The sequence below is a fragment of the Cydia strobilella genome, chromosome 14 (genome assembly GCF_947568885.1).
Source record: "Cydia strobilella chromosome 14, ilCydStro3.1, whole genome shotgun sequence".
Classification (NCBI taxonomy): Eukaryota; Metazoa; Arthropoda; class Insecta; order Lepidoptera; family Tortricidae; genus Cydia; species Cydia strobilella.
The window spans coordinates 16,779,361-16,800,934 of record NC_086054.1 but is presented as its reverse complement, the minus strand read 5'-3'; the positions used below and the strand labels follow the sequence as shown (position 1 = coordinate 16,800,934).

The 21,574-nt window shown below is 38.2% G+C and overlaps 2 protein-coding genes across 2 annotated transcripts in view; one reads left to right on the top strand and one right to left on the bottom strand.

Moving 5' to 3' along the window:
* The window catches only part of LOC134747320 (RNA-binding protein 28), a 384,741-nt gene that overhangs the window by 328,097 nt on the left and 35,070 nt on the right, over positions 1 to 21,574 (bottom strand). The gene's annotated exons all lie outside the window — the stretch shown is intronic.
* Positions 141 to 21,574, top strand: part of LOC134747326 (uncharacterized) — a 40,315-nt gene continuing 18,881 nt past the window's right edge. Inside the window, exons 1-5 of the mRNA XM_063681962.1 lie at positions 141 to 414; positions 5,666 to 5,734; positions 7,668 to 7,807; positions 11,313 to 11,478; positions 20,586 to 20,716. Of these exons, the coding sequence (XP_063538032.1) occupies positions 5,675 to 5,734; positions 7,668 to 7,807; positions 11,313 to 11,478; positions 20,586 to 20,716 (497 nt within the window). The 5' untranslated portion in view covers positions 141 to 414; positions 5,666 to 5,674. The remainder of the gene's footprint in view (positions 415 to 5,665; positions 5,735 to 7,667; positions 7,808 to 11,312; positions 11,479 to 20,585; positions 20,717 to 21,574) is intronic.

Here is a 21,574-nt window from a genome sequence, read left to right as displayed (position 1 = left end):
CACTCTCACATTAAGCAAAATGTGAGATAAAATACATATTGGACAAAGAAATTGGACGGTAACGGTAGAATACCGCCCTATGATTATACTATACATTCGGTATCCTATCCACTCACGTAGTGATTATATGCTCTTTGCCATCCACTCTGCTCTGTGGCTGGACCGCGGGACCGTCACGCATACGGCGCGTGTTCAATATTATTTTCGGAATTCTTAATTTATTTTACCCGTTTCATTTGTGTTTATATATTGATGTTATCACACGTGGCGTTCTCCTCAAATTGGCGCTAGAATTACCTGTACATTTAATTACTTAATTTACGGCTTGAAGAGTAGATATGAATATTTGAGCAGCTCGCATTGCATCCTAACAGTTACAGTAATAAGGAGTTTCCGTGCCGTTATACCTTACTGGTAAGTGTTCATTTTATTTATTAACAAACCTTTAATTGTCCTAATGATAAAACAAGGAAAAAGTGTTCCTTATTCATTATAAAATACCCTGCATATCCAGATATTAAATACCTATGCAAAAAACAGTCTTAACGTAAGAGAAAATACGATTTCTATTTATGGCATGGTATTGAATTTTCGTCCAAGCGTTACAAAGTGGCACGTTAGTATTTGCGTTAAGTATTTTAGTAAGTATATACATGGTATATGCCAATATAGGACATCGCGATCAGGAATAGGAACTAGGTCTCAGTTGCTACCTACGCAATCGTGTCTGTATTCATATATAATCATAGTTATTTACACCGACCGGCAGAATAGCACCGTATAAGTTAAATAAAATTAAAATTAAAAAGCTTTTATTTCAGATTATATATCACCAGACGCCTTAATACTACTGAACATACCTATTACAAAATGAAATGTATATTCATTAAAACCGGCCAAGTGCGATTCGGACTCGCGCACGAATGGTTCCGTACCATTACGCAAAAAACGGCAAAAAAAATCACGTTTGCTGTATGGGAGCCCCACTTAAATATTTATTTTATTCTGTTTTTAGTATTTGTTGTTATAGCGGCAACAAAAATACATCATCTGTGCAAATTTCAATTTAATTAAGTTATTTTTGTTATCCTTATAAATATATATTTGGTCCCGTTTTTACCCTTTGGGTACGGAACCCTAAAAAATGTTATTTAGTTGCTTTAAGAACTTAAGCATAAACATATATAATTAATAATTAATTATTAATCAATTATTATTATTTTTTTATTTTATTATTATAATTTCAAAACTTTGCAGAAAAATTAAATATGTACGAGTATGGGGGTGATTTGTAAATAAAAACTGTCTTGTATTGTTCTACCGTAGCTGTACTGCCTTATGAATTTAATTCAGGGAAATGTTGAAAGGGGTATTTCGTAAGGCTTTGCTTACCAAAGCCGTTGCTAGCTGAAACCCTTTCATTTGGCTTTTTTAGCACTGCTTCATAATATAGGTAAGCTGATACCCGTTCCTAAGAACCTTGAAGGGGTATCGATTATAAACTATAACACTTATGCCATTTTCAACTTTCTCTTTGTTAAAATAGAATCAAATATCGCTTATTTATGTTTAAAGGATTGGGTGTCTAGCGCGTTGACAGCACAGGTATCTGATGTAGAATATTTGTGCCATTTTCAACCAAAAGGGTACTTATTGTCGCTTATCAGTAAGGCGCTATTTCCACATAGCTTCAATTAGAAATCAACCTTATCGACAAGCGACAATGTGGTACCTTTTGGTTGAAAACGTCACATTTACTTACCTACTTACAATACAACTACAAAGCCGAGGTTATCATCGAATTTTGACAAGTTTTGATTCGTATCTCCTACTTTTGCACTACATATAGAATTATAAGACAAACGGCTATCGGTTCTTCAATCTTTTATCTCCATTTTTGTCTACCGGATTTTGAAAGAAATAAATACTTATTTATTAATGATTTTTTTAAACATTTTCTAAAAAAACACTTTTTTCGTATCTAGATTGCTATCTTACATATACGGAATCTACATATTTGGGTTCGACTTTGACGTCTAAAAATTTGTCTAAGGTAAGGTAATTTTAAACTAATTGACACAAAAGGTATGGCCAGAAAACCAGTTTTTTGGCCTAAAATTGTTCAACTTTGATGCCAAATATCTCGAAAACAATGAACTTTGAAGTAAACGTAAAGTGAAGGTTAAGATACAATGTGATATGCAATAAAGATTATGAGTATGAGTAAACATGGGATATTATATTGCTTGAAGCCGTTGCCGTTAATATGATAAGCTACAAAAACACATTAGAAAACTTCAGATCGAAGGTCGTTGGGGCCTGGGATCCCCTTAATTTGTAATATTTGCATGCAACAGTTGCATCTTACAGTGTCATTATTATAGTTCCATCGTTAACTGACTTATTGTATACCTTATCACAAACACGTAAGGTTCACCGATAGTCCGATACTCAGTTAAGACTGCTAACTGCTGTATACTTAGGTATGTAGGTATTCCGTTGATATGCTACATTCATTAGTCGGTCAAAGTCCAAGGCGAAGATGTACGTAGATAAAAGTCACTTTTAGAATGATAATAACTGCCGTCTGCACAAAATCCGGAATATTTTAATGGTTATATTTTGGCAATTTTATTCTATGTTATTCACTACACGTTTTTTTTTTTGTGGAGATGAATACTTATTTATTTATGAATTTTTAAACATTGTCTAAAAAACACTATTTTCGTATCTCGGAGTGCTGTGAAAGATGTTACAAATACGAAATCTACATATTTGGGTTCGTCTTTGACGTCACAAAAAATTTGTCTAAGGTTTTAATTTTAAACTAATTAACACAAAAGTTATGGTTCGAAAACCAGTTTTTTGGTCTAAAATTGTTCAACTTTGTTGCCAAATATCTCGAAAACAATGAACTTTGAAGTAAATATCTACAAAAAACATTAGAAAATAAGGGATCAGACCAGATCGAAGGTCATTGGGGCATGGGATCTCCTTAAGGGACCATAGATAGTAACTAACTACTAATTAAAAAATATTACTTTAAAACGTGAGACCCATTTTAATATACATATATAAAAAATAGTCTTCGTATAAAATTGCGTTTCTGTCGACCATAGAGTAACTTATACTAGAGCGGTACTGTCATAGTAAATTTTGTAACCCCAGTAAATTCACTGCCATCTGTCGACACACTTTAAAACTAAAAATGAAGATTTATAAAAATATGATAGAATGTATTTAAATACCTAGTCGGCTCATAAGTTCTGTCACTGGCCTTTAAAATTTAAATTTGGAACTCCTAAAACAAAAACCGTTCTGCATTTGAATTTCGAATCTTTATTAAATATTTGAGTAGTATAATTTTGCAATTTTCTGTTTTCTTCAACATGGAGTGGACGCTTAAAGATAGCCGTACCGCAATAATTGCACTATATCGTTGTGGTCACTCGCCGACTAAAATTTTTAAGCTACTTGAAAATTTAAAATTCTCTAAGATTTGTGTATCGTACCATAGAAAGATACAGTGAGGTCTCTAGTTTAAATGACAAGAAAAGAAGCGGTCGTCCGCGTACAGCTAGGACTCCAGCGGTTGTACAAGCAATTAGGGCACGCATTGCCAGAAATCCCGCTAGGAAACAAAAAGTTATGGCCCTCCAGATGGGTTTGAGCAAAAACACGGTGAAAAGAGTGCTTAATCAAGACCTGAGACTTCGTGCTTATAAACGAAAAACTGGCCATCTTCTCAATGGTCGGCTTAAAGCTTTAAGGCTTAAAAGATCTAAAGCTTTATTGAAGAAGTACGCTAAAAAAAAGCACCGTTGTATACTGTTTTCGGACGAGAAAATTTTTGACATAGAAGAAAACTGTAATAAACAAAATGATAGAGTGTACGCTCGCAATAGTAAAGAAGCGTCTAATAGCATTCCCCGTATTCAAAGAGGTCATCACCCTTCATCTGTGATGGTTTGGCTGGGAGTTTCTTATGCGGGCGTCACTAGTATGCATTTTTGTGAGAAAGGAGTAAAAACTAGTGCCAAAGTGTACCAAGACACGGTGTTGACTAATATTGTGAAACCACTATCCCATACGATGTTTCTAAACCAGCATTGGGTTTTCCAGCAGGACTCTGCTCCAGCCCATAAGGCAAAGTCTACACAAGACTGGCTCGCCTCCAATAAAATCGACTTTATACGGCATGAAGATTGGCCCTCCTCTAGCCCAGATCTTAATCCTTTAGACTATAAAATATGGCAGTATTTAGAGGAAAAGGTGTGCTCAAAACCTCATGCAAATCTAGACTCGCTGAAAAAATCTCTTGCTACGGCAGTGGCCAATATCGACATGAAAGTGGTGCGTGAATCCATTGACGACTGGCCACGAAGACTTCAAGCCTGTGTAGATAATTATGGCGGTCATTTTGAATAAATGTTATACATTTAGATTCTCTAGTTTATAAGCTTTCAAACGCTGTACAAATTATACGGAATAAACTTAAACTTTTGATTTTATTTGATACTATGTATATGACAGAACTTATGAGCCGACTAGGTATAGATAAATGATATTTTTTTTTTTCATTAATTATTTTTATGATTTTGACCCATGTTCTTTCACTGATATGCGTTAAAATGGTTAAATAACAAACGAAACCGTCAACGCCATCTATACGACTGTAGGCCAAAACTAGTAGCGCCCTCTGAACGAGAATCAAATTTTCTTGATTTTCGAGGCACGTTTTTTCCTTAGACTGTATCTATCTATTACGGAGTTATATCTATCTTTGCTGTCGACTATCCGAGAGGTCAACGAACTCTTGTAGCCATTTGCTCAATTTATATGCAAGCAATCGTAACCCTCATTATTGTTGATGCCCTTTTCTAAGTCGACGAATATTAACTAGTTTGTGTAATTACTCATATAATTACTTGATTAGGTGTTTATCGCCGTGTTTAAATGTAGTTCGGATAAACGAAGACAGTATAAAAGCCAAGTAAAAGCTAAGTAAGTCTACCACTTATCCCAGACTGCTAAACTTGGTAACGGAGTCGCGCGGTAATTAGCTCCATGCATGTTTTTTTTTTTTTTTTTGGATTCATAATTTATATCGTTGGAACACCGGAAATGATAAAAATACTTTTGTAAACCTTAACATTATTTTATTAAAAAATATTTAAAATGTTGAAAATTTTTGAGCGGTTGAAACGCTCATAATTTTTGGCGCGAATTCGACAGAGCGTGATGACGTCACACGTTGGGCGGTCCAAGTGACGTTTGCTACTAATGACACTAATCTCACTAATCTGTCGAACGCGTGACGTCACGTGGCGTTTCGAGCGTTTCGCTCACTAGCTTTTCGCGGGCAAATTTTTGTACTTTTTATTTATAATTTTGAGTAATTAAATGGTAATTTAAAAACGGAAATGCATTTGTAACATGATATAACGGTAACAAACATCCGAATAAAACATATTTCGTTCAAATATAAACTTCATGCATGAGGCTAATTGTATAGTAGAAGGTAGCTGAGTTTTGGGACTAATAGAAACTGTTAATATTTTACGTTGTTACGTGTAGTGGAAATGCAGCCTATAGCTTTTTCTTTTCTTTCTACTTACCTTTCATTAGACAAACAGTTTAATTATAAATGTTAATTTTGTTACAGAACGCAGACATGGTTGTATTGAAGAAGCTAGTGCTCCTGGCCAACAATGGCCTGCGGAGTAAAGGAAATGTAAGTATATGCCTGGTGGAAAATAACGAAATTTCGATTTTCGATGTGTATGGTAGGGTCCTACTTAGAAAGACAAAAGGGTCATACACATTTTATGGTAAATGGTAAGTATGGTTAACTCGTTCGCGTCTTTCCTATAGCCATCGCAGCTATCAAAATCTATATATATCAAATCAAATCAATAGCTAATTATTACGCAGCTCACTAACAGGCAGCCGGTATACATTTTTTCTAGTACTTGAGACTAAAATAAGAAAAACGTTAACTTTTGTTGTTTTTTCCACAAAAGTGACCTTTTTCTGAAATGAGTCTCGCGTCGCGATCAGGCGACCGACGCGTGCGCAAACCGGTGGATCATTAATTTCGCACGTGAGCGAACGCCGCTCTGCCATTACTCGCTATTTGCAAACATTCACGAACATAGTGCAATCAACGTCAAAGATATATTATGTTTACGTATACAAAACGTTCAAAATGCCAGTGTAATGTGCCGTACCTATATGGGTGCTTATTCAGTAAATGCCATGCAATGGTTACGCCAAAATATTTACAATTCAACCGTTTCGCGTCCGTGGTTAGTAAGTTTAGTAACGATGGATATTTTCATACACACAGCTACTAACTGATTTACAAACTTATAGATGCGTATTGCATATATTTAGGCATTTCGTGCCCAGTGCACGTCAATACTCTACAAAATAATGTATAATGTTTCCCTGACATACTGCGTGTCCGTCCTATTCCAGTATTCATGCTAACCTTGCGGTGGAACAGTCGATCACTAAAACTAAACGAAGACCTAAATACAAGTAGTACCAAAATTCATCTTTTCTTAATCGGATATGAGAGGCGGAACGAGTAGTTGCTGATAGGGATAGGTATATTTCAAAGCCCCGCTAATTCCTTTAATAACCGATTAATACTGATGCACTAGTCGCTTGCGTGCGCAAGATTAACATTTATCTTTACCTACAGTTCTATAAATAAAACTTTCCGAAAGTATCTTTGATTGATCATAATTAGCTCCATGCATGTTTTTTATTTAATTTTTGTAATCATTTTATATCGTTTGAACACCGGAAAAAATAAAAATACTATTCTAAGAACAAATTAAATTATTTTCTATGAAAATATTTTAATTTGTGGTTTTTCAAGTAGACACACTACTATTTAAACTATAAACTGAAATAAATATCATATACGAAGGAAAAAAATGACCAAAGCCTCCAGCTCTGGACACTGGAGGCTTTGGTAATTTTTTCCTTCGTATATGATATTTATTTCAGTTTAAAAATACTATTTTTTTTTTTAATAATTGTAAACTTAATATTGTCTTCGGTTACCGCGATAGTTACTCATGAAATAAAACTATGAAAACGGATTATATCGCGTATATTGAATTTATAATACATCCCGACGTTTCGAAACCTTTACAGCGTTCGTGGTCAACGGGTGACTGAGGAAAAACTACAAAGTGCAAAAATACCCACATACTAAAAACTTTTTACCCACATACTAAAAGCCTTTCTTCGGAACCACTCCGGTCCTGAGGGCCTACCGCCAACATCAAAAATCGAAAGCCGTTATCTTTTTTTTATATACCACGTCGGTGGCAAACAAGAATACGGCCCGCCTGATGGTAAGCAGTCACCATAGCCTATGGACGCCTGCAACACCAGAGATATTACATGCGCGTTGCCGACCCTTTGAAAACCTGTACAGTCCTTTTTTGAAGAACCCCATACTGTAGCCCCTCGGGAAAACCTCGGCAGGGAGCTCATTCCTTCACAGCCGAAGCGTCCGCGGGAGGAAATTCCTCTTAAACCGCACATTACGCGACCATTTAGGTTCTAGGGTGTGCCGAATATGCCATTGATGCCAAAGCGATAGATTGTTTTAGTATATTTGGTAATAATGTTTGTTTGTCCACCAGCCGTTCCGGCCGCTGCTCTCCTGCGCCCCCGTGGCCGTGGTGGGCTGGGACCGCGGCGCGCACTCCCAGGACATCACCAAGAACATCCAGTACATCTCCAACGAGAAGATTAAGCTCACAGCCGACCCTAACACTATGAAGTAAGTTCATTTTAGGCCTTGGGCTCTGATTCTCTGGGTCATTTTGTATTGATATTTTTACATACAAAGTGATGTGATTGCTCCTGAAGTGTAATAAACACGGACGACAATGTTTATATGGGGCATTTTCTATGAAAAGGGACCTTATTGTCGATGGCGCTTACGCCGCACAGCGTTGCGCGGCATTGTATTTATATCGGAGCATCGTTAATAATGGCGTAAGCGCCATCGACAATAAGGTCCCTTTTTATAGAAAATGCCACATATATCAACACATGATAGTCATTAGATTTTATCAGAAGCTTGAAATTGTTTCCGCCCTGAATGTAATGTATTTTTAGTAGTGGAAAATGATCCGTAGATACGTACCTAATTGTATACCTTTTCTATTGTTGTTAGAATACCTACTTTATTAAATACCTATTTTAGCTTTGAATTACGCTGGGGCCACAATAGTGTCTCATTCAAATTAGTGAAACTTAAATAATAAATACGTAGTTTGCTCTATTTTGAAACGTTGAAATAGGATTATACAAAATTTTATGCGAAAGAATTTATGTGTGCTTTATTGATTTATGCACAAAAGAAAAAAAATGGCACGTAGACAAAGAATTTCAGCGGATTGTTTTATACCACTCTATTACGGTTAACACGATATTTACGCAATTTATCAAAGTATTAACCTTTTAGACGCCAATGACCTCAGGTCCAACGTCAAAGACCGATTAATCGGTCAAAGACCACAAAGCAACATAGACCTACGCTACGTGCATGTGCATAAAGTTCAATTTCAGTTTTGACACTTCGGTGACGTGGCGTCCGAGTGACAGCTTTTGTGTTTGACACGGCGTCGAAAAGGTTAATACAAATTATTTTTATTGGTTGCCACGAACTCCATTTTATCGAATTTCGATGATGCGATTATTTTGATAAGATTGCGAGTTACCGACGTTGATTTTATGAGTATTGGAATGCATTTTTTTCAATTTCACAACTTGTCATCGTGGATAATGATGATTATTGATAAAAACTGTCCTATCAAGGACATAAGACCTCGGACCTCAAACTATTCTATACTAAATTTCTTCAAAATCGGTTTAACTAAAATGCACGGAATAAAGAAAAAAAACCGGACAAGTGCGAGTCGGACTCGCCCACCGAGGGTTCCGTACTTTTTAGTATTTGTTGTTGTAGCGGCAACAGAAATACATCATCTGTGAAAATTTCAACTGTCTAGCTATCACGGTTCATGAGATACAGCCTGGTGACAGAGAGACGGACAGCGGAGTCTTAGTAATAGGGTCCCGTTTTTACCCTTTTGGTACGGAACCCTAAAAATGGTAAATAGCAGACTGACAGACAGTTGACACTAGCAGTCGACACTGTCATTTCGACAGACATGAAATGGAATAAAAGTCTCGAATCACGAAAGAAAGTTATTTTTTCGACGCTGGCCTTCTTTTCTACTTCCTTCGCCACGCATTATCTACTTATCTACTTGACCGAGCGTTAATGAAGGTCTACATTTCAGCTTGGGCAAAAATGCTTTCTTATGTCCGGAATGTCCGGATGTTCTCCTCTGCAGGTCGCATTTCTCAACTGATTTTCGTGAAATTTTTGAAAGAATTTTAGTCGTTTTGTTTTTTGGAATAAGTTCAAAATAGTGGAAATTGGCATTAATGACTTAAGCGCCAGTAGGATCTATATCACTTTAGTCCATTGTGAGTTCCGTTCAATCTGATGATGACTCAACGAAGTCAGTATTTTTTAAAAATTTTGAAGCTTCGGGTCACCGACCCACTAGTAATTACTATAATTACGATTATGGCCATACTAGCTTCTGCCCGCGACTTCGTCTGCGTGGACTTAGTAACAGCAGCTAAAGTAAGTATAGCGCCTGGAAAAATTCTCATGGCAATTATTCAATTTGAGCATATTATGCACACAAATTAGCAGGCACTTCATTAATTATCTCAATTCCACCCCGCTTTTCTCTTTCTTAAGGCATGATTTTCGGGATAAAAACTATCCTATGTCCTTCTCAGGGACTCAACCTATCTCTATGCCAAATTTCATCTAAATCGATTCAGTGGTTTAAGCGTGAAGAGGGAACACACAGACAGACAGACAGACAGACTTTCGCATTTATAATATTAGTATGGATTATATGCATTATAGTTAATTATGTCATTATGTCTTATCCGGAGGTCGCGGGTTCAAACCCGGGCTCGGTACCAATGAGTTATTCAGAATTTATGTACGAATTATCATTTGATATTTACTAGTCGCTTTTCCGTGAAGGAAAACATCGTGAGGAAAAGCGGACTAATCCCAATAAGGTTAGATTAGAAGGTCAAATGGCAGTCGCTTTCGTAAAAACTAGTGCCTACTCCAACTCTCGGGATTAGTTGCCAAGCGGACCCGTGGCAAAAGCCGGGACAACGCGAGGAAGATGATGTTGATAGTTACTTATGTCTAAGAAAATGCATCCGTGTTAGAATGTAAGTATGTGACATGCAAATACATATAAATAAAACACGACCGTCACATAACATTAGATAACCCACGCACTTCTATATCGCCGCTATACTTACTCAACCTCGTATCTGCAACACTGATTTGATGACAAAAACACCCGTATTCCGAATCAAAGAAAAGCGACATTTCCATCAAATGATTGTTGCAGATAGATAGATTGTTGAGTAAGTATAGCGACGATATGCACATTGCTTGGTTAGTTACTCAGTGCACATAACATATCACCACCATACAAACAAATTAGTTAGACCAATTTTGAACCATATCACCTCGCAATAAGGTCTAACGATAGTGACCTCAACTGTGCATTGATGATAACGACGATGTTCTGACGTCTCTCTCCAACTTATGTTATTCAGCTGTCTCGTTCTAACGTGTGATATGCATTAGGTCAATGTGGTAGGTATTTTAATTGTTTCAAATGGATGTTTGTACAAGACCTAACAATGGTGTAAAGCCGCATGTTAAGAGTATTTATAATTGACTAAATCGTATCGATAAAATTCTTATGCTCGAGTCGGAAGTGCCATAGACTATCCAACGTTGAAAAGAGTAAGGTTGTAGTGTTGCATATGAAGTTGTAATACACAGATTATAGTTGGCGAGTAGAAAAACTTGATATTCTAATTGTGTAAACATTTCTAATGGCAGGCATAAGTATCTCCACTTGTAACCGATTAAAAATACGCCGTAAAATAATTAATATTCACGTTTTTACTTCTAATGTCATTAATACTTACACTAACAGCACTAACTCGACAACTTAAACTTGTCTTTACACTTCGCGACATTAAATTAATACAATCATCGAGCAATCATCGTATATTGGTACAAATAAAAATATATAAAGCAATTTTGATTAACTGCGACTAAAATGTCGATTTCGATCCATTGCGGAAGTCTTTGTTTGAATTTAAGTAATTTTTTTATTCTTATTCAAAAAAATGACCAAAATTTTTGTCCTCAGACTCGACAAGCAGATCAACCGTCCCCTCTGCGTGATGATTAACTGGCTCCTCGCACGCCAAAAGCACGTCATGAAATACGCGACTCTATACCTGGAGCAAGGGTTTGACGTGCTCAGCGTGTCGTGCACGCCGTGGCAGCTCATATGGCCTGTTAAGGGATCGCAGGTACGTTGTACTGACAATAAATACGTCACTCTATACCTGGAGCAAGGGTTTGACGTGCTCAGCGTGTCATGCCCGCCGTGGCAGCTCATATGGCCTGTTAAGGGGTCGCAGGTACTTTTTACTGACAATAAATACGTCACTCTATACCTGGAGCAAGGGTTTTACGTGCTCAGCGTGTCGTGCACGCCGTGGCAGCTCATATGGCCTGTTAAGGGATCGCAGGTACGTTGTACTGACAATAAATACGTCACTCTATACCTGGAGCAAGGGTTTTACGTGCTCAGCGTGTCGTGCACGCCGTGGCAGCTCATATGGCCTGTTAAGGGATCGCAGGTACGTTGTACTGACAATAAATACGTCACTCTATACCTGGAGCAAGGGTTTTACGTGCTCAGCGTGTCGTACACGCCGTGGCAGCTCATATGGCCTGTTAAGGGATCGCAGGTACGTTGTACTGACAATAAATACGTCACTCTATACCTGGAGCAAGGGTTTTACGTGCTCAGCGTGTCGTGCACGCCGTGGCAGCTCATATGGCCTGTTAAGGGATCGCAGGTACGTTGTACTGACAATAAATACGTCACTCTATACCTGGAGCAAGGGTTTTACGTGCTCAGCGTGTCGTGCACGCCGTGGCAGCTCATAGTGGCCTGATAAAGGGTCGCAGGTACGTTGTATTGACAATAAATACGTCACTCTATACCTGGAGCAAGGGTTTGACGTGCTCAGCGTGTCGTGCACGCCGTGGCAGCTCATGTGGCCTGTTAAGGGGTCGCAGGTACGTGCACTGACGTGATGAAGTCTTGGACGTTCATTCCATTATGTTCTATATTCCTAAATTAGGTATTATGTGTTGATATTGTATTTGGAACGTCAATTAGAACTAAAGTTTTGCTTAACACATTCGCGATCGTTTCTCCGGACGAGATTTTTTTGGCAGACTTTTTTATGGTTTAGCAAAAAGTCGAGTACATACACTGTCAGTTCAAGAAACTTTGGTGATATAAAAAACCGTACAAGTCTCCGTCGCCTCCGGTCTCTATAACAACACCTAACAATATACGAGTAAATAATAATGTTAAATTATATTACAAGGTGAACGAACGAACTTGTGAAACAAAATCAGGAAAATATACTGCGTTTTTCGATGAAGTGTTCTACTACCGTAACTAAATTAAAATTTATTTATTTGAGACAACATATGGTCCATAAATTTGCTAGTTATAGCTTATACCTTATGTTAGTAACAATAACAACAATAACCTCATAAAATATTTAATAAATTATAAACAAAAGCGACTTTGTCCGCTGACCCATTGCCCATTACAAAGGACAATCTAGCTTATTAGCTATCATGTTTAGAATGCTAACGGAATACTAAACTTGACGGTCTGAAGAAAGATGTCTGTGTGTACCTACCAGCTTCCATCCTGTTAATCTTATACCTTTTAACAAGCAATTCTTGTATATATATTTCGGGGATGGGGGTTTTTGGGGGCGAAAAATCGATCTAGCTAGATCTTATCTAAAACGCGCATTTTTGAGTTTGTATATGTTTTTCAAAGGGCAATGGAGAGAGCTATGCTCGGGGTTTCTCTGCGTGATAGAGTCAGAAATGATGATATCCGCAGTAGAACTAGGGTCACCGACATAGCTCGCAGAATTGCAAACCTTAAGTGGCAGTGGGCGGGGCACATTGCTCGCAGAACTGATGGCCGGTGGGGCCGGAAGGTTCTGGAGTGGCGTCCGCGTACCGGAAGACGAACTGCCGGCAGGCCTCCAACGAGATGGAGCGACGACCTGGTGAAGGTCGAATTCGGTGGTTGCGAGCGGCACAGGATCGGTCGGGGTGGCGAGCTTTAGGGGAGGCCTATGTCCAGCAGTGGACGTCTATCGGCTGACATGATGATGATGATATGTTTTTCAAGCAAAGCTTGGTCTCCCAGGTACTTGACTCCTATAACCAGACATGTTCGTAAACTTTATTGCCAACTATTAGGCCCACCGAGCAGGAGCCCATTTCTTGTACGGTATTAGACTAATATTATTTGTGTGTTGCCATAGTAACCCATATGATTTGACAGTTCGTGGACTAATAATATTAGCATAGAGTAACATATATTAGAGCGGTACTGTCATAGTAAATTTTGTAACCCCAGTAAATTCACTGCCATCTGTCGACACACTTTAAAACTAAAAATAAATATTTATAAAAATACGATAAAATGTATTTAAATATGGATAAATGATTTATTTATTTGCATTAATTATTTTTATGATTTTGACCCATGTTCTTTCACTGATATGATGCGTTAAAATTGTTAAATAACAAACGAAACCGTCAACGCCATCTATACGACAGTAAGCCAAAGCTAGTAGCGCCCTCTGAACGAGAATCAAATTTTCTTGATTTTTGAGGCACGTTTTTTCCTTAGACTGTATCCATCTATTACGGAGTTATATCTATCTTTGATTTTAGTCTAATAGCGTTCCAGAAATGGGCCCCAGTACAGTATGACCGTAAAAGTACAGAATGTGATCTTCACAAGAAGTTTATTGACTTGATTCTGGCCGTATGCCCAAATGGAACAATTTTATATTATATCTGTGTGCAAAGCCATACTGAACCTTTTAGTCACCTTTGTTTTTATTTCTCACAACTTCTTGAAAATCTTTGATCTTACATGAGGAAGGAATCAACGTATAAGTAAGTAGTTTTAAAATTTCTCAGCATAAAATAATAAACAGTTATACATTCTCTTTAATTAGTTTTTAATTTATTTATACATTTAACTATTTTCTTAATAATCGTATTGTAACTGAAAAAAAAAATAGTTTAGCGCACATAGAACGACTGAATGGAAATTTCCAGGCCTAAAATGCCTTTATGCAGTCTAGAAATAGACTAGACTATTGAAGATAAATTGAACACTAACCAACCAATAAAACTCTGATGAGCGATTCTGCCTAGTATATTATGAAACGTTTTTGCACGTCGAAATTTGCTGCTTGAACTCTTTTAAGTTTACGTCCTGCGTTTATTTTGTCTGTTTGTTAGTATCTGTGTATTTGTCTGTGGCTAGGGCATGCAGTACCGGTCCCGGTACCACAGGGTGGACACGCTATACATCAAAAATCACTTGCGTTTCTATGTGTGAACGGCACGTCTATACAAGCGTCATTAGTAGCGATTAATGATTTATCATAGTGTGAGTAAGTTGCTTAAAAATAGTACTGAGCGGCCGGCAAACGGCCGTCAATCTGCTGTCGCGGGGCGAGATAACTCGAGTCGGGGCGGCGGGGTGGTGCGTGGCCGTTCTGTATGATAATACTATTACTTATTCTGTGCCGGTACCAAGAATTTGATTAAGGACGTCACGGTGACTGTTATTTATCCCCCATATCTAGTCTTATGTCTCAAGTGGCAATATATGTCTACTTAAACAGAACAGGTTGATTAGATAGTAGATGATTAATTCTATTTTTCATATTAGTTTTTTTTATACTACGTCGGTGGCAAACAAGCATACGGCCCGCCTGATGTTAAGCAGTCTCCGTAGCCTATGTACGACCCTAACACTCCTCTCCCTCGAGCTCTGGCAACCTTACTCACCGGCAGGAACACAACACTATTAGTAGGGTCTAGTGTTATTTGGCTGCGGTTTTCTGTAAGGTGGAGGTACCTTAGTGGGAGATCTTAGGTCCACCACCTTGCATTTTTGAGACAAAGCAAACCGTTTGGAACAGTTGTTTCTGGGGGTGATCTGAGCTGATTTAGCCCGGTTGCCACGAGGTCCCCCCCAGCAGGTGGGCAGGGGAGAGGGGGGAAAAGTGGCTCCGGCGCGCCTCAATCTAGGCTTTATATCTGCATACATCTAGCAAATATATCAAGTTTGGTGTCTTTTTCGTATAATTCGAGGATAAAGAATTCATTTCTGTGACTAAATTTTCACTCACCCATACAAAAAATACGAGAAATTCAAAATTCAAAAATTTTCTTTACACTTTTTTTTTCGAAAATCCTCTACAAAATTAAAACTATGGCGATTTGCTCTAGAAAAAAAATACCTGTGAATAGCCCAGTTATCCTTCTATATAAAATAGTAAACTTGTCAAACATTTTTCTTTTATAACTCTGTTAAAAAAAATGTTTTGTGTCGCGCGGCGTTCCCGCGTTGTAAGAGCGGTATGCAGCTTTTCGGATTTTTAAGTATGTTTAGATGATTTTTGATGAGTTGTTATTCTTCTGTTCGTAGATTACATTAAAAAATTACTTCTGGACGTGATATATATACAAATATATAAATAAAGACTGGGAAAACTTTACTATTAACTAGCTTTTGCCCGCGACTTCGTGTGCGTGGAGTTAGTAATTTGGGTAGCTTATTTTTTATCCAATATGCTTTTTATCGATTTCCCATACAAACTTCCACCTCCCTTTTCACCCCCTTGATAATTTCTGATATAAAAACCACCTTGTGTCCTTCCCCGGGACTCAAACTATCTCTATATCAAATTTCAACTAAATCGGTCCAGCGGTTTAAGCCTGAAGAGGTAACAGATAGACAGACAGACACACTTTCGCATATATAATACTAGCTTTTGCCCGCGACTTTTATTCAATCTCCTTTTTATTGATTCCCCATATAAACTTCCACCCCCTTTTCACCTTCTTAAGGGGTGAGTTCTGAGATAAAAACTATCCTATGTCCTTCCCCGAGACTCAAACTATCTCTACACTGAATTTCAAGTAAATCGGTTCAGCGGTTTAAGCGTGAAGAGGTAACAGACAGACAGAAAGACACACTTTCGCATTTAAAATATTAGTATGGATTAGTATGGATGTGATAAAATTAACATAGTTAGATGTTTGACAAAAAATGCGGGTTGAAATAAGATATATATTGTTCGCAATTGCCACTACATGCACATAAATATGTCAGTGCATTTTAGTTTTTTTTAACGCAGTTGCACCTCCCTGCGCATTTTGTTTTGCAGCGGCAACGAATAATCTCTAAACAAGCAGCAGCCGCTGCAGGTAGGCTTGTCCATATGGGCTCCCAATAACCTGTTGCTGAGCGGCTATAATATGTCCCCAAACATAGCCTCCTTGGTAAACTGCACAGAGAATAATGTTTACGTAGCGCATCTTCCGTTGGAGGCAGATTCTCTAACTGGAGATTTCTTCGGCACTCATTTACACTCGTACTTGTACCTGATCTGAAATCAGTAACAAAATACATAGTGTTAAAATAAGTCTAGGGTTGACACCTCGTAATTCAAATCTGTTCAGACTTAATAATGTAAGACTTACTTGTCATATAAGACAATAACAATTTTTTCCAATATTGGCAACGCCTGCTCAATATTGCCTTGTTTGCCAAATTTAAATCCCTTCGTTACAGCAGGATATGCGCTCCAAGCTTGAAATACGCTTTTGTCCCCTTTCCACACAAAAAAGAAATAGTGTCGCAACCTGAAAAGGCGTGGAAGAATGGCAAGACTTCTGTCCTTTCTGGTCCTGTAAAATAAATTATACATCTATGCGTTACAAATAAAATCATATATTTAAAGGAAGTTTGCAGCACGTGACCAGTTGCCCTCGTACAGGAAGCAGACACGCGCATGATGGTCCATTATGAGGCTGATGCTGTAGCCCCAGGTCACACAAAAATTATGCTACGCACAGTGGATACTGATGTTGTTGTTCTCGCAGTTGCATGTATATCACAAATGCAGGAGCTCCAAAAGTTATGGGTACATATTGGCACAGGAAAGAATGACCAGTTCCTCTCGTGCCATGCTATTGCATCTTCATTAGGTAACTTTTGTAGTTCCTCCATGAATTGTAAATAAAATAAATAATTCACCGCAGTACGAGACAGGTCACCTGGGCAATTGGTCACGTGCTGCAAACTTTCTTTAAATATATGATTTTATTTGTAACGCATAGATATATAATTTATTTCACAGGACCAGAAAGTACAGTAGTCTTGGCATTCTTCCACACCTTTTCAGGTTGCGACACTGTTTCTTTTTTGTGTGGAAATGTGAAAAAAAGCGTATTTCAAGCTTGGAGGGCATATCCTGCTGTAACAGAGGGATTTAAATACGACAAACAAGGCAATACTGAGCAGGCGTTGCCAAATTTGCCAATATTGGAAAAATTTGTTATGGTCTTGTATCACAAGTAAGAGTCTTACATTTTTAAGTCTGGACAGATTTGAATTACGAGGTGTGAATTGATCCCTAGACAGTATTTTAACACTATGCATTTTGTTACTGATTTCAGGTCAGGTACAAGTACGAGGTACGAGTGTAAATGAGTGCCGAAGAGTACTTTATACAATAAGAAATCTCCAGTTAGAGCAGGGTTTCTTAAAGTGGGGTCCACGGACCCCTTAGGGGTTCGTAGCATGTTTATCAGGGGTCCGCAGTAAGTCAAATACCTACTGTAAACATACTTATTAGGAAATGTTGTAATAAACTTGACGAAACCTAAGTGTAATGAAACTTATAATAAAAGTAAATTTTAAAATATAAATAAGGGTTTTTATAATTTTTCTAAAATATATTTTAACCGGGGTCCGTGGAATTGTTTAAATTGTGAAAATGGTCCGTGACAGCAAAAAGTTTAAGAAACCCTTGAGTTAGAGAATCTGCCTCCAACAGAAGATGCCCTACGTAAACATATTCTCCGTGCAGTTTACCAAGGAGGAGTTTGGGGAGGAGGTTTGGGGACAGATTATACCCTCTCAGCAACAGCTACCATGCCCTGCTGACTGGGGCTGGTCCAAACAAAATGGTTATTGGGAGCCCATATGGACAAGCCGACCTGCGGCGGCTGCTGCTTGTTTGGAGATTATTCGTTGCCGCTGCAAAACAAATGAGCAAGGAGGTACAACTGCGTTAAAAAAACTAAAATGTATGGACCTATGTGCATGTAGTGTCAATTGCGAACAATAGATATCTAATTTTAACCCGCATTTTTGTCAAACATCTAACTATGCTAATTTTATCACATTTATAATAACTACTGGCAAATTTATAAAATGTAGGCGCGAAGGGATATCGTCCCATATAAAATTTGAATTTCGCGCCTTTTTCTGCTAACATGATTTGCTTGACCAACTATATATCACATCCAGAAGTAATTTATTAATGTAATCTACAATCAGAAGAATAACAACTTGTCAGAAATCATCTAAACATACTTAAAAATCCTAAAAGCTGCATACCGCTCTTACAACGCGGGTACGCCGCGCGACACAAAACTTTTTTTTAACAGAGTTATAAAAGAAAAATGTTTGACAAGTTTACTATTTTATATAGAACGATAACTGGGCTATTCACAGGTATTTTTTTTCTAGAGCAAATCGCCATAGTTTTAATTTTGTAGAGGATTTTCGAAAAAAAAGTGTAAAGAAAATTATTGAATTTTGAATTTCTCGTATTTTTTGTATGGGTGAGTGAAAATTTAGTCACAGAAATGAATTCTTCATCCTCGAATTATACGAAAAAGACACCAAACTTGATATATTTGCTAGATGTATGCAGATATAAAGCTTAGAGTGGGGCGCGCCGGAGGCACTTTTCCCCCCCCTCCCCTGCCCACCTGCTGGGGGGAACCTCGTGGCAACCGGGCTAAATCAGCTCAGATCACCCCCAGGAACACCTGTTCCAAGCGGTTTGCTTTGTCTCAAAAATGCAAGGTCCCCTTAGAAAACGGGATCTAAGATCTCTAGCTACCTCCCCAGTTGGGCTCTGCTCTAGATCTGGAATGACATCCGCTGTCCTGTGCCTTACCAGGCTTACCACACAAAGCGAGATGTCATTCACAGTGCCCATACCTCTCTTTTGGACGTAGTTTAAGGACATACCCGGGTCCAAAGTTATTACGGTAACGATAAATAAACGTACAACCTAAAACATGCTGTATGTAGCTTAACCGCTTGACGTCATTTGTCTGTCATCGGCATGAATTTGTACGCTCCTTGGTAATTTTACTAATCAATTACCTAACTTAAACTAGTGGTAAAACACAAATTCATTGTTGCTCGTTGGTGCAAAAAAAGATTGACCTTTCTGAAAAAACTCAGACAGAATCGCAAGACAACAGGTTAGCATTCATATTGGGAAATACTAAATTACCACTTCACGTAGGTTGCTAACTGATGTTAAATATTATTTGAATTGTATATCGTTTTTAATAGGTATAATAAATTGTAAAAAAAAGTGTAAGACTTCGATGGCCCTTCACTGGACCGACGAGCAATGCATATTGAAGGCTATCAGGCCAATGTGAAGCTCTGATTTTTTGTATCTTAAAACTATAGTCGGTCAAGCAAATATTGTCAGTAGAAAAAGGCGCAAAATTCAAATTTTCTATGGGACGATATGCCTTCACGCTTACATTTTTAGGGTTCCGTACCCAAAGGGTAAAAACGGGAACCTATTACTAAGAATCCGCTGTCTGTCTGTCTCTCCGTCTGTCACCAGGCTGTATCTCATGAACCGTGATAGCTGAAATTTTCACAGATGATATATTTCTGTTGCCGCTATAACAACAAATACTAAAAACAGAATAAAATAAATATTTAAGTGGGGCTCCCATACAACAAACGTGATTTTTTGCCCTTTTTGAGCGTAATGGTACGGAACCCTTCGGTGCCCGACTCGTACTTGGCCGGTTTTTTTTTAAATTTGCCGCCTTTTTCTACTCACTACTGACAAGATTTGCTTGACCAACTGTTGTAGATGTAGGTATCTGTAAGATTTGGGTTGTACCCTCGTATGTGAATAAAACAGTTGTTGTCAAGGCCTCGTGGTGTTTCATTGAATAATACATGGAGGCAGCGGTGGGATACGAACCCACGCCTCTGAAGAGACCATGGGCGTAGGCAGGTACAGGCCGCCCCCCCTGTTGCTCAAATTTCACATACAATGTATGCCCCTCTGCGGCCTCTGCGCCCCCTAGGCCTCCGGCGATATCAACTTGCCCCTCCCTAGTTCACTGGCTGGCTACGCCCTTGGAAGAGACTGATGGTGGTGGTGGTGGTGGACCAACTATAGAGCATACGTTTAGAAAATGTGTTTTTTTCTTGTAGTTGGTAGCCGGTGACCTGCTGAAATTCATCACCGCGAACGACTCCCACTCGACGCTGATGGTGCACGGGTTCTCCGTCGCAGGCTACATATGGGGCGAGCTGTGCGTCCACTCACTCAGGGACCCTAAAACGTAAGTTCCATTTCATGCGGTATAATATGAATTTTCTGAAATTCAATTCAATTAAATTGTTTATTTCAAATCATTTCGAACCATATAGTGTTAGTAAGTACAACAAAACTTAAAGATAATTAAGGTTAGTGACATACAATTACAATTTAGAAAACACACACACATAAATTATAAAATAACAAATATAATTAACAAAATCTAGGCAATCTAGATGCACCATTTCTTAACATCTGTTGCTGCCACGTGTAGACTGTTCCAGTGTTTGAGTAATGGTGCACCTATCGTACCTGCCAAAGTTTTCAGGATACTATTGTTACTGCCACACAGTCTCCGCATAAGTGACGCCGATCTGTTGCGTATAATCGCAAAAAAGTCGTCCGTGTGCGCCTCCGCGAACATTCCGGACGCACTACAGTGACGTGGCAGTCCCATCAGCATCCTGAAAACGTTATTGTACTGTATTCGTAGAGCATTGTACGCTCGCTGCGTATAGCTGGCCCACAGGCTGCAAGTATAAAAAGAAATGAAGAAGAAGAGAAATGATTATAGTGTTCATTTTATGAATTGAGCTTGTTTACTTAAAGAATCTCAAGAATACAATACCATTGAGTGGTAAACCACAAATTAGGATAACTACCTCATAGTAAAAGCAGATTATAACCGCCTTGAAATTTTAGTATAGATTATCGAAGCGGCAAACGTGCTCAGAAATATCTAAACATGCACTTTAATGTCTTGATAATAGTGGCTTTGTTCAGATATTTGTGAACAGATATGTGTGTATATTATATTTGTATATATGTATGTCATTTTTATTTGATTGGTTTTGCTGTTGTAATTGTAGCACCGCCTACAATC